Source organism: Paroedura picta, chromosome 10, assembly GCF_049243985.1.
Source record: "Paroedura picta isolate Pp20150507F chromosome 10, Ppicta_v3.0, whole genome shotgun sequence".
In the NCBI taxonomy this organism is placed as follows: Eukaryota; Metazoa; Chordata; class Lepidosauria; order Squamata; family Gekkonidae; genus Paroedura; species Paroedura picta.
The window spans coordinates 16,239,215-16,250,852 of NC_135378.1; the positions used below are offsets into that span (position 1 = coordinate 16,239,215).

General features: G+C 49.0%; 1 protein-coding gene across 1 annotated transcript; it reads right to left on the reverse strand.

Moving 5' to 3' along the window:
- Positions 1-553: 553 nt before the first annotated feature.
- SOD3 (superoxide dismutase 3) lies at positions 554-2,290 on the reverse strand. The gene is made up of 2 exons (XM_077301510.1): positions 2,130-2,290; positions 554-1,630 (listed from the first exon to the last, which is right to left on the reverse strand). The coding sequence occupies exon 2, from the start codon at positions 1,577-1,579 to the stop codon at positions 893-895; it is 687 nt and encodes a 228-aa protein (XP_077157625.1). The 5' UTR covers positions 1,580-1,630; positions 2,130-2,290; the 3' UTR covers positions 554-892.
- Positions 2,291-11,638: the final 9,348 nt, after the last annotated feature.

Sequence of the window (11,638 nt, forward strand, 5' to 3'; positions counted from 1 at the left end):
TACTATTAATTCTTCATTTAAAAAAAAATTAGACTTGTGAAAGCAAAATAACTTTGAGGTGAAGATCATCTGCCCCCTCCTAATTTGTCAACAGTTTGGTTAAGCTACAGGATCTGGCATAATTTGTACAGTTTTTCTCTCTGGAAGGAAGTTTTCCCCCATGCCTGAACTTTATCTACATTGTACAAAAGGCAACGTGTCATTTGACCCAGATGTGGGTGGGAAGGAAGCGCTTCCAAATATTTCTCTGCAAGGAACAAAAAGCTAGGTATTTTCTTGTAAAAGGTTCTTTTCAAATGTAAACTGTGACGGGGCGACATGGTTGAGGAGAGCTCAAACAGCTAAGAGGCTTAGAAGTGTTCGGGCGCAAATACCTGCAGAATGAAAGAGCAGATCTGAAGTTTTAAAACAGAAAGAAAGCGTGAACTCCTACATGTGCCCACGGGGGGAAGTCCGTTATCGCGGCCGGCCAGCCTGTCCTCAGGATAGTGGAAAGACTGGGAGGAAAAGAAAATAGATGCATTTCAGGTATCTAAAAAAACAGTACACTGACTTAGTTCAAGCCTTTTATTTTTTTTTACCCTTTTGTTCCTCTAGCTTTCTTGTTCTTGAGACGGTTTCCAAAAGATAGAACGTGAAATAAACAGAACTGTTCAAGATCCCCCATAGCAAAATATTCATTTCTTACCCTGCAACGCTAAACTTTGAAGCCCAAAAGAGACCTGGATATGAACTTTTGAAGAAAATTCTCCTCCTCCTGTCTAGTCTGCTTACAGAATGGAAGACTACGCCAGAGCAAAAGGCCTTCAGGGATATTTCCTATTATTTAGTAGCAAGTATGGCCAATGTAAAACTGCCTATTGGTCTTCTTCTAGGCCTGGCTGTTGCGTTTTCAGTCATTCATCTTAAGAAGTTCCTTGTAGACCTTCATCCATGCTTCTTTTTTGCAGTACCCAATGACGCAGCAAGCCAAACGTTTGCCTGCATTCCCATGTTGCAAGCTGCCACTGTCACCCCCCTTCCCCATATCGTCTGTACCCTCGTGGATCACGACAGATCTTCCGACAATAGTGAGGGGCCCAAAGAGAGCAGGCTGGAGGTTGGACATCAATGTTCTGATCTTGCCCGCTTTAGGATAGAAGTTTCCAAAATCCCCTGGATGGTGGGGGTGCTTGACATTGAAAGGGTTATAGTGGTCCCCAGCAGACTCACAGCCATTGCTGAGGTCTCCCAGTTCGTGGACGTGGATAGCTCTACCAGTTTCGTTTTCGTCCTCAGGAAACCCATCCAGGTAGAATATGGCAATCAGTTTTCCATGTGGGTTAATTTGCTTGAAGAGGACTTTTCCTGTCACCTGCGGCTTGCCAGCTTCTAGGTTAGCACTGGGCTTCACTTCGCAAGTGGTGTAAGTCCAGTTGCCTTCGTAAAGGTGCTCGTACATGTTTGGGAAGAGGACAGCCAACCACAGTAAGTTCAGCTTTCCCTGGGTCTCCTTAATGGCCAGCCGGGACTGTTCTTGCGTCGTTCCATTGGATACAAAAAGGATCGAGCCTGTGACTAGAAACAGTAGTAAGGACATGCCAGGATTCTTCAGGAGACTTTCAAGAGACAGTGAGAGAAGTCGGTGTTGCTTTTAGACAGAGAGAAAAAAAAGGCAAAAGTACAATGCTTAGATTCATCAATATTAATCAATGGCAAGTAGGGGGTGCTTGGAAGTACACAATCCCTTCCAAGGTAATTCGATAGTATCATCTTTGTTAGAAGTCGGAGTGGCTAAGGTTAAGTTTGGAGGAAGTTTTTGAGTTCTCACCTCCCACCACACTAATCGGCATGCTACAAAACACCAGCTTGATTTGCTTCCTAAATCTTTCCCGATGGCGACAAAACCTTTAGACTGAGCAGAGCCCTTGACATTCTGCGAAAAGCATAACACAAACATGGCTGGGATAATGCCAAAAAACTGGGTCTGCCCCTTTCCCTTAGGAACCACATCTGCTGAAAATGCGCACACACTCCCTCGGAGATCTAAGAGGGAAAGATTCTTCTGAATTCCACTGTGACATTCAGGGTCAAAGACAAACATTCTGACGTGAAGCAGACCCAATGGTTACTAATTGCTCTCTTCCTACCGTTAATGCAGAAGCGCCTTGCGGCTGGTTGTGATCTTTCGTGCAAACGGTGGCCAGCAACCGAATTCAGCTTCCAGACTATCCGTGGAGTTATGAATGCTGCGTCTTGCTAGGGAACTTAGACAACACTAGCTGATGGGAGTGGTTAGCAGAGAGGCAAAACGAAAACTGGAGAGGGGAGGGGGAACCCAACTCCGAACTCAAACTCTTGGCAACTTTCCAGACCAAACCAAATGGAACTGATTTCCTCTTTCATTATTTTCTGTGCTGAAGCAAAAGACCTTGAACATGAAATGGCATGCAAAAACACAAGGTGCACTCACACTCACACACAGACACCCCCTGGTTATACAACTTGCTCTATTCTGTCGGTTTTTCCACACACGTTTGCTCTTGGATCCAGAGGGAGCGAGTGAAGAGACTGCCTCAGCTTGGTTTGTTCTTTAAACCCTCTGGAAGCTGATTTTTTAGGCCTGTCAAGAAAACAAACCACACAACAGTTCTCTATGGCTGCTGTTATAAAAATATATATACTGGCTGTGGTAACCGGCTTCATTAGCGAAAAATAAAAGGTTGGGGGGGTTTCATGTCAGTTTTGCACTTTGAAAGGTTTGTCAGAATCATTTGTTTCAGTGCTCAAAACATAGCCCGATTGGAGCCACAAATATGATCCCACTGCGTAACTAAGTGGATTTTTACTTCTGAAGGTGTCTATACTGGACAGTCTGAATGGCTCAGTTCCCTTCATAGCCTTTTTTTTTTTTGCCTCATTTCCATATAGCGTTGTTAGCAATCCCAGTTTTTCTATGCTCCCCCCTTTCTTCCCTGGCTTGCCACTGGCCAGGAAGAGGGTGTTAGAGCTGCTAGATCCAGGTTGGGAAACTTCTGGAGATTTGGGGGTGGAGCCTGGAGAGAAAGGGGACCTCTGTGGGGTCCACCCTCCAAAGCAACCATTTTCTCCAGGGGAACTGATCTCTGTAGTCTGGAGATGATCTATACCTCCAGGGGATCCCTAGCTCTTTCTGAAACCTGGTTGTTCCCAAACTCCCCCCCCCCCCTGAAATAGCTTGATTTCATTTTTTTTTTAAGCAGCCTGTAATGTCTGTGCAGTTTCATTCTCTTTCACACTGCTTCACCCATGAAGAGCTGAAAAGCAGCTGAGCAAGGGGGCAGAAGAAAAGCCGGGAGGTTGTACCCTTCCTTTTATTACCCAAAAGGAGTCTCAAAGTAGCTTACAAAGTAGCTTGCAGTGCCTTTTTCTCCCTACAGCAGACACCCTCTGAATTAGGTAGAGCTGAGAGAGTCCTGAGAGAACTGAGAAAGGCCCAAGGTCACCCAGCTGGCTGTATGTGAAGGAGAAGTGGAGAATCAAACCCAGTTCTCCAGATTAGAGGCCACTGCTCTTAACCTTGACACCAAGTTAGCGCGTAAGCCACTTAAAACCCCGTTTTTTGATCCCCCCCAAAAAAAGCAGTGGAGAGCAGAAAGCAAGGCGACAAACCAATATAAACTGGTTTGTGAACCAACCTCCCAGTTCATATTGGTTCATGGTTGAGTTAGTGGTTTGGTTTTTGGTTCAGCTATGAACCACATACTGAATTGCAAAAAAAAAAAAAGTTGTTCATGCTCATTCCTAGTTAGTTCTGTACTACTATGTCAGAGAGTGTATATGAAGAAGAAGAAGAAGAAGAGTTGGTTCTTATATGCCTTTTTTCCCTACCCGAAGGAGGCTCAAAGCGGCTTACAGTCGCCTTCCCATTCCTCTCCCCACAACAGACACCCTGTGAGGTGGGTGAGGCTGAGAGACCCCTAATATCACTGCCCGGTCAGAACAGTTTTATCAGTGCCGTGATGAGCCCAAGGTCACCCAGCTGGCTGCACGTGGGGGAGCGCAGAATCCAACCCGGCATGTCAGATTAGAAGTCCGCACTCCTAACCACTACACCAAACTGGCTCTCATCATACTAGCATCAAATTTTTGGGATTAAATTTTGCAATCTGAAAAGAGCTGTCACTGTATGAATCATAAAATTGTTTGACCAGTGTATAAGCAAAAATGAAATAGGAGGGAGTAGGACCCAGTGATAGACACAAAGCAAGCAATAGGGCCCTGGGATTCTAATATGGTACAACAAATATTCCAGTATAATAAAAAAACTCCCAGGGAGATTTCAAACTTCAGTTGATTCTTTAATATTCAAAATTCTAAATAGATTCCAATGTGTTTCACTGTGTAGCTTTATCAAGGGACATCAATTCTTAGGAATTATACAAAAGTATAATTAAAGGTAAAGGTATCCCCTGTGCAAGCACCAAGTCATGTCTGACCCTTGGGGTGACGCCCTCTAGCGTTTTCATGGCAGACTCAATACGGGGTGGTTTGCCAGTGCCTTCCCCAGTCATTACCGTTTTACCCCCCAGCAGCAAGCTGGGTACTCATTTTACCGACCTCGGAAGGATGGAAGGCTGAGTCAACCTTGAGCCGGCTGCTGGGATTGAACTCCCAACCTCATGGGCAAAGTTTTCAGACGGCTGCCTTACCACTCTGCGCCACAAGAGGCTCTTAGGAAAGTATAATTAGTGATTGTTAAAAAAAAAAATCAATAAATGCATCACAAGAATATACTTGAGCAATGACATGAATACATACTTAAATTGTACTTAGCTGGCAACTACAGTTTAGAAGAACAGTCTCTTAACAAAGGATCTAAAGCAATAACAAAATGTTGGAAATATTAATTACTAGCAGTCAAGCCTGTTGCATGCAGGAATGCAACAAGTGCTAGCAGCATGTCCAGTCAGAGCGGGCAGACGGCAGCCAACGTACCTGAGGTGCTGGTGGCGTGGCAGTCAAGCGGGGCACAGTTCTGGCGGCCGTGGAACGTCGCTGGAGGTGGTTGGGTCACTGCATGCCATCAGAGGTGGCAGGCTCACTGGTGGGTGGGGCAACGTGCATGCTGGGGTTGGGTCAGCATGGCTGCTGGCGGGCGGGTTAGGTGGCAGCGAAAACACGGAGCCATGGGAGAGCCCTCCTCGCCAGCCAGGAAATGTCTGGCAGCAAGGCTGGCTGAGAGCCTCATGGCCGGCTTCTGGAGGTAGCCGCTCCAGGGGCTGGCCCAATCCGTGTGTGCCTGGCTTTACTGGGAAGCGCAGTCTGGACACCCAGAGGCATCCTGGACAGCATTCCTTTCAGGCTGGCTTTTCCAAAATATTAGAGCAAATGGTTAGGATTGTGGTAACATGAATATGAACATCTGTGTTATAAAAAGAAAAATCTACCTAGTATATATGGTTTTTAACATGAATACTATACAGCAAACCACTGTAAAATTAAAGAAACTAAGTTACAGAAGAACCAAAAAGTCCTAAAACTTTTTCTTTCTAAACCCAAGTAAAATAGAAATGACAAGATTATTATAACAAATTCTATAAACAGCTACTCCTAGCTTAAGGCATTCCAGACGTACCTGAATCTGGGTTGAAGGAATGTTAAATACCATGGGCCTTTCCGCACAAGGACCAATGTTGCCAATTGGTTTCACAAAGCGGAAACGCTATTTTAAATAGTGGAATCTCGGCGTTCCGCATACCTGCCTTTGTAGGGGAATCCAGTAGTGTTTCATTCGTTCCCCACAGGTTTCCGGTCTCGCAGGAATCGCTAGAAAGGAAGCGATTTTTTCCTGTGCTTGTTCCTGCCCCTGGCCGTCAATCAAATGAACAGCCAATGGGCGGTTTTTATCATGCTCCCGAAAAGCCCCTTTCCTTTTAAGCACAGGTTTTTAAAAAAACACACATACGTTGCAACGAATATGCCTTGATTCTTCCTAAGTAGAGACCCATCTAGCTGGCGTGTGAGCTGGCAAGTCATCGTTACCACGCTCCCCCGAGTGAAAAAAAAATCCCCCCCCATGGGTGCGATTTTCGCCTGAAATTAAAGGGAACTTGCAAACACGGGGCTGTGTTGTGCTTGGGGACTTAGGGGAGCTTTAAAGCACTTCTGAGGAGGGACTGTAGCTGGAGAAGCCTCGCTGGGTGAATTAGTAGCGTTTACCATTTGCAAGCCTTCTGCTACTTTGAACTCATGCGGAATGGCCCCATGTGTAACTAGCAACAGCTGTAAGGTACTTCAAGGCAGTGACGAATCAGCAACTATTAAAAGCACTGGAAATCCAACAGGTTGTTCAGCCTCTTAGGTTCCACAATCCCAATTTTAAAAATGACATGAGTTTCCTCCTATTCCAGCATCTAGTCTCCTAAAGCTTTCTTTTTCAAACCTTTTGAACACATAAAATTGCAATTGTTCCCGTTTATGATTTTTCCACAAAGTTCCACAATAGGAGCAGATAGAATTCCATTTTTAAGATTTATGTTCACTCAGGCCTGTTCTTATGGGATGAGTACTTTTACCCATGTAAATCAAGGAACAAGTGCATCAAATCTGTACACCGCCCGTGGCGCCATGGGCGCCACGGACTAAATAAAACTGTAAGCCCTCCTGGGGCGGGATGTGTCCGGGATGAGGAAGGGTCCGGATTGGACCCTTCCTCATGACAGACAATCGGAGGGACCAATTGGCAGGCGCAAAACGCCTGCCGATTGGTCCCTCTGATTCCCAGCAACTGCGAGCCGCGCGGAGCGCAGCTGCCGGGGGCTCCCTGCCCGGCGGCCTGACGCGAGGTCCCACATCAGATGCGGGCGGCGGCGGCGGCGACGCGATCAACGATGGCGCCATGACTGTTGCCGCCGGAAGAGCCGCCATCAACGGAGGAAGCGGCGGCGCGATCCCAGGCGGCGCCCGCCCAGCAAACGGCGGAGCCTGGGCCGCGATCGCCGCTGGGCCCATGCTTCGCCGCGCCGCCAAGCCGCAGCAGCAGCAGCAACTCCCCCGCCAGCGCCACAGGCCGCCGAAGAGCCAGTAGCACGCCGAGGAGCCACTTCAGGAGCCGGCGAAGAGCAGCCGGCAGGAGCCGTGGAGTTGCGCGCCGAGGAGCTCAACCCGCAGCCCAACCCGCAGCCAAGGAGCCACCGAGGAGCCGCAGCCCTCTTTCAGGTAGCCTTCCGTCCCTCGCTCTCACCCCTGCCTGCTAGAGCCCATTGTATTCTTTATACAATGGGCTTTTTTTACTAGTTAAATATAAAACACAAGAACTGGCACAATTAAGAAAAACTGCTATGTTTTAAGGTAACATTATAGGTAGACCTGGTATAGTCAAACTGCGGCCCTCCAGATGTCCATGGACTACAATTCCCATGAGCCCCTGCCCCTGCCAACATGACTATATATATTGTTTGATAAATGTTTAACAAATTAAAAATATTTAAAAATACGACAACAAAGTCTTTATTGATGCAACAGAAGGAAAGAATAAACAAAAATAAAATACAGTACAAACATGGTGCGAACCAAGTTTGCAAAACAAAACAATTATAGACAATCAAACCTGTCAATCAAACTTGATTGTCTATGATTGTTTTGTTTTGCAAACCTGGTTCGTGCCATGTTTGTACTGGGTTTTATTTCTGTTTATTCTTTCCTTCTGTTACGCCAGTAAAAGCTTTGTTGTTGTTATATGAAAAATAATGATATTAATTAACTCCCATCCATTTGGCCATCCCAGGACCATCAAGAAACCCCAGGGTTTCATGAAACCCTGGTTGAGAAAGCCCACAATAGAGAGTTACCACTATTATGCTGTGGTTAGGAGTGCGGACCTAATCTGGTGAGCCAGGTTCGATTCTGCACACCTCCACATGCAGCCAGCTGGGTGACCATAGGCTCGTCACAGCACTGATTAAGCTGTTCTGACCGAGCAGGAAGATCAGGGCTCTCTCAGCCCCACCCACCTCACAGGGTGCCTGTTGTGGGGAGAAGAAAGGGAAGGCGAATGTAAGCCACTTTGAAATGCCTTTGGGTAGAGAAAAGCAGCATATAAGAACCAAATCTTCTTCTTCTTCTTCTTCTTCTTCTTCTTCTTCTTCTTCTTCTTCTTCTTCTTCTTCTTCTTCTTCTTCAAGCCAGTTTGGTGTAGTGGTTAACACTGATAAAACTGTTCTGATTGAGCAGTGATATCAGGGCTCTCTCAGCCTCACCCACCTCACAGGGTGTCTGTTGTGGGGAGAGGAAAGAGAAGGCATTTGGTTGAGACCAGACATCAACAGCGACTGAAGGGCCCCTGCTCCCCCCTCAGAACACAGAACTCCACAAGTATACTCTGGACCTGTTGCAATGTTTATATTGTTTATACTGTTATATTGTTAAACTAGAAATCAAGCCCGCTGTAATTTGAAGACAGCGGGCGCTAGCGGGGCCGTGGAGTTTCGCGGAGCAGCAGGGACGGATCAGAGGCCGGGCGGTGGGCGGCCTGTGAAGTGGCGGCAAGTGCCCCCCCGGGCCGCGGGCCACCTGTGTCTTGAAGGGCAGGGAGGAACTTGCAGCGGGCAGTAGGCAGCTTGCGGGCTTGGGCTTGGAGGGCAGGAGGCAGCTTGCGGGCTTGGCGTGGCTCCTCCGGCGTGGGCGGGTGAAGTTCGGCCGGCGGGTGGGCGGGGTGGTCGTCGTCGTCGGCACTCTAGGACGGGTCGGCGGTGGCCGGTCCTGGCTGCATGGCCCAGGGGTGACCCCCGGAGTGTTTTGGCGGCATGGCGGGCGGGAGCGGCAACGTCTCGCTGTGGCGGGTGGCGCCACAGGCCGCTCCTGGCCGCATGCGGCTTCGGCGAGGGGTCGCAAATCGAGGCGCGGTGGCAGGCGGCATCGGGGCTACGGCCGCGGGTGGTGCCTGGACTTGCAGGCAGGTGGCGACCTGCCTCGTAGAGGGCGAGTGAGGGAATGGTGGTGGTGAAGCGGACGTGAGTGAAGTCGATGGGGAGCGGATCGGGAGGCGCGAAGCACCTCCCGATTCGTCAGTCCGGCGTCAAGGGACCAATTGCGAGCTAAGCTGCTCGCAGCTCGCGATTGGTCCCTTGCTGCCGGACTGACAATTGGAGGGCCCAATTGGCAAGCACTTTGCGCCTGCTGTTGGGCCCTCCGATTGTCAGTCCAGGGAAAGGCGACTATCGGCACCCTTCCTCATCATGGACAGAGCCCGCCGTCGGGGTCCTTAACCGATTATTTTATCTGCTCCGCTAGGAGCGGTTAAAGAAGGTTCCAACAATTAGTTGTTATTATTGTATGGTTACTCACATGTTATAGACTGTTTCATTTACTGTTCTTATGTTCTTACTAGTAATCAAGCCCACTATATGCCGAATACAGCGGGCGCTAGAAACTGACCTTGTCGGGCGGCGGCTCTCTTGGGCGGCTCTCTTGTGGAGTAGACGGCGGCTCTCTCGGGCAGGGAGCCCCCAGCAGCCGCACTCTGCGCGGCTGTCAGGGGCTCCCTCAGACGGCGGCCTGATGCGGCGAGAGGCGCAAAGCGCCTCTCGCCGCGTCAGGCCGGGAGCAACTGTGAGCCGCACTGCGCGCGGCTCGCAGTTGCTGGGGCTGGGAATAAGAGGGACCAATCGGCAGGCGCTTTGCGCCTGCCGATTGGTCCCTCCAATTGTCTGTCATGAGGAAGGGTCCAATCCGGACCCTTCCGCATCCCGGACACATCGCGCCCCAGAACGCCTTACTCTTTTATTTAGTCCGTGGCGCCCGCGGCGCCACGGGCGGTGTTCAGATGTTCTTATGTAAACTGCCCTGAGTCTCCGGGGAGGGTGGTATATAAATATAATAAATAAATACAATAAATAAATAAGCCGCTTTGAACCTCCTTCGGGTAGAGCAGTGGTCCCCAACCTGTGGGCTGCGGCCCGGTTCCGGGCCGCGAAGGCCACGGCGCCGGGCTGCGGCTTCCTCTCCCCGCCCCCCGCAGTAAAAAATTTCCCAGGCCACAAGATTGTGGCCCGGGAAGCTTCTTACTGCGAGAGGGCGGGGAGAGGGAATCAGGGCCGGGCCGAGACCGTGCGGGCTGTGCCCGCGCATTGCGCATGCACATGGTGCATTCATGCATGCACAATGCGTGGGCGCAGCCTGACGCGCAATGCACGGGCGTGGCCCGGTGCGCAATGCGCGGACGCGGCCCGATGTGCGGGCACGCCCCGATGCGCAGGCGCGGCCCGCAGGCGCGGCCCGATGCCCTGCCGGTCCCCAGCCTCAGAAAGGTTGGGGACCACTGGGGTAGAGAACAGCAGCATAAAAGAACCAACTCAGCAGCAATGATAAAATAGCAGAATACTCACTATAAGGATGTTTCTGTAGTGCTTACCCTTCAACATCGAACATTCCTGTTACTCATGACAGTAAAGATGTGGATGTTCTAGCCCTTAGATTCCTTTAATGAATGATCAGAGAGGAAACGAAGTGTGCGCAGCCATGTCTGAAGAGCCTTCCCAGGGAGTTCAGATATCAAAATGATATTCACAGCACACATCTTGCCAGCAATTGTGCAGTAAAAAGGGGCATTGTTCCCTGTGTGGAAGAAAACAAACTTTCATGGCAAAGTGGCTTCCTACCTTTTTAAACAGTATCCACTCTAATGTGTTGATATCACAAGCATAATTTAAACCCTGGGAGACTAATGAAGTTTAGCAGTATGTGTTAATTATTTTTCTGTTGTCTTGGTGAACACGAGGTCCTAAATCCTATTTACAGCTTGCAACTTCAGAGATTCCGGCGCTCTTGTACAACCTTAACATCTTTGGTTTTCACGCGGCTTTTGCAAGTGTTTCCGCGTTTATTTAAATCTCCCTGTGGGAAATGCTTTTTGAGATCTGAGGTCTGAGGATTCTGAATGGGAGGAAATTTGCTCTTCACTCGCTTCGACTTTTAAGTAACAAGTCAGCTTTTAGAAAGTCCTTGACTGATAAATGAGAGGGTATGGGCAATTTGATAATTGCATCTGTGTTACTCGGGCACAGCTGGCTCAAAGGATGGGAATTTGCCCCTCTCCTGTAATAAAACCTTTTGGGGTGCCTTTTAGTTAGAACTCAGTCTTTGGGACTTCTTACCCAGCAAAGCATATCCTGCTACTTCACCGGTTCTTTCCATTTAAGGTAAAAGGTAAAGGTATCCCCTGTGCAAGCACCGAGTCATGTCTGACCCTTGGGGTGACGCCCTCTAGCGTTTTCATGGCAGACTCAATACGGGGTGGTTTGCCATTCCCTTCCCCAGTCATTACCGTTTACCCCCCAGCAAGCTGGGTACTCATTTTACCGACCTCGGAAGGATGGAAGGCTGAGTCAACCTTGAGCCGACTGCTGGGATTGAACTCCCAGCCTCATGGGCAAAGCTTTCAGGCGGCTGCCTTACCACTCTGCGCCACTAGAGGCTCTTTCTTTCCATTTAACTGTGCCCAAATAAGCAGAGTTATACCCTTGTAAATCCATTGAATTCTGCTGGAGGATATAACTCTGCTTAGTGGGGCCTCAATAGTTGCCCTCTTGCCCTGAACCTTTTTTCAACCTGCAGGCACCTTTGAAATTCTGATACAGTGACCTTTGTGACCTGGGCTTCCATTGTAAGAGAAGCATCC

Coding starts and splice junctions, on each gene's coding strand:
- SOD3 (XM_077301510.1), bottom strand. CDS start 1,579: ATGTCCTTACTACTGTTTCTAGTCACAGGCTCGATCCTTTTTGTATCC.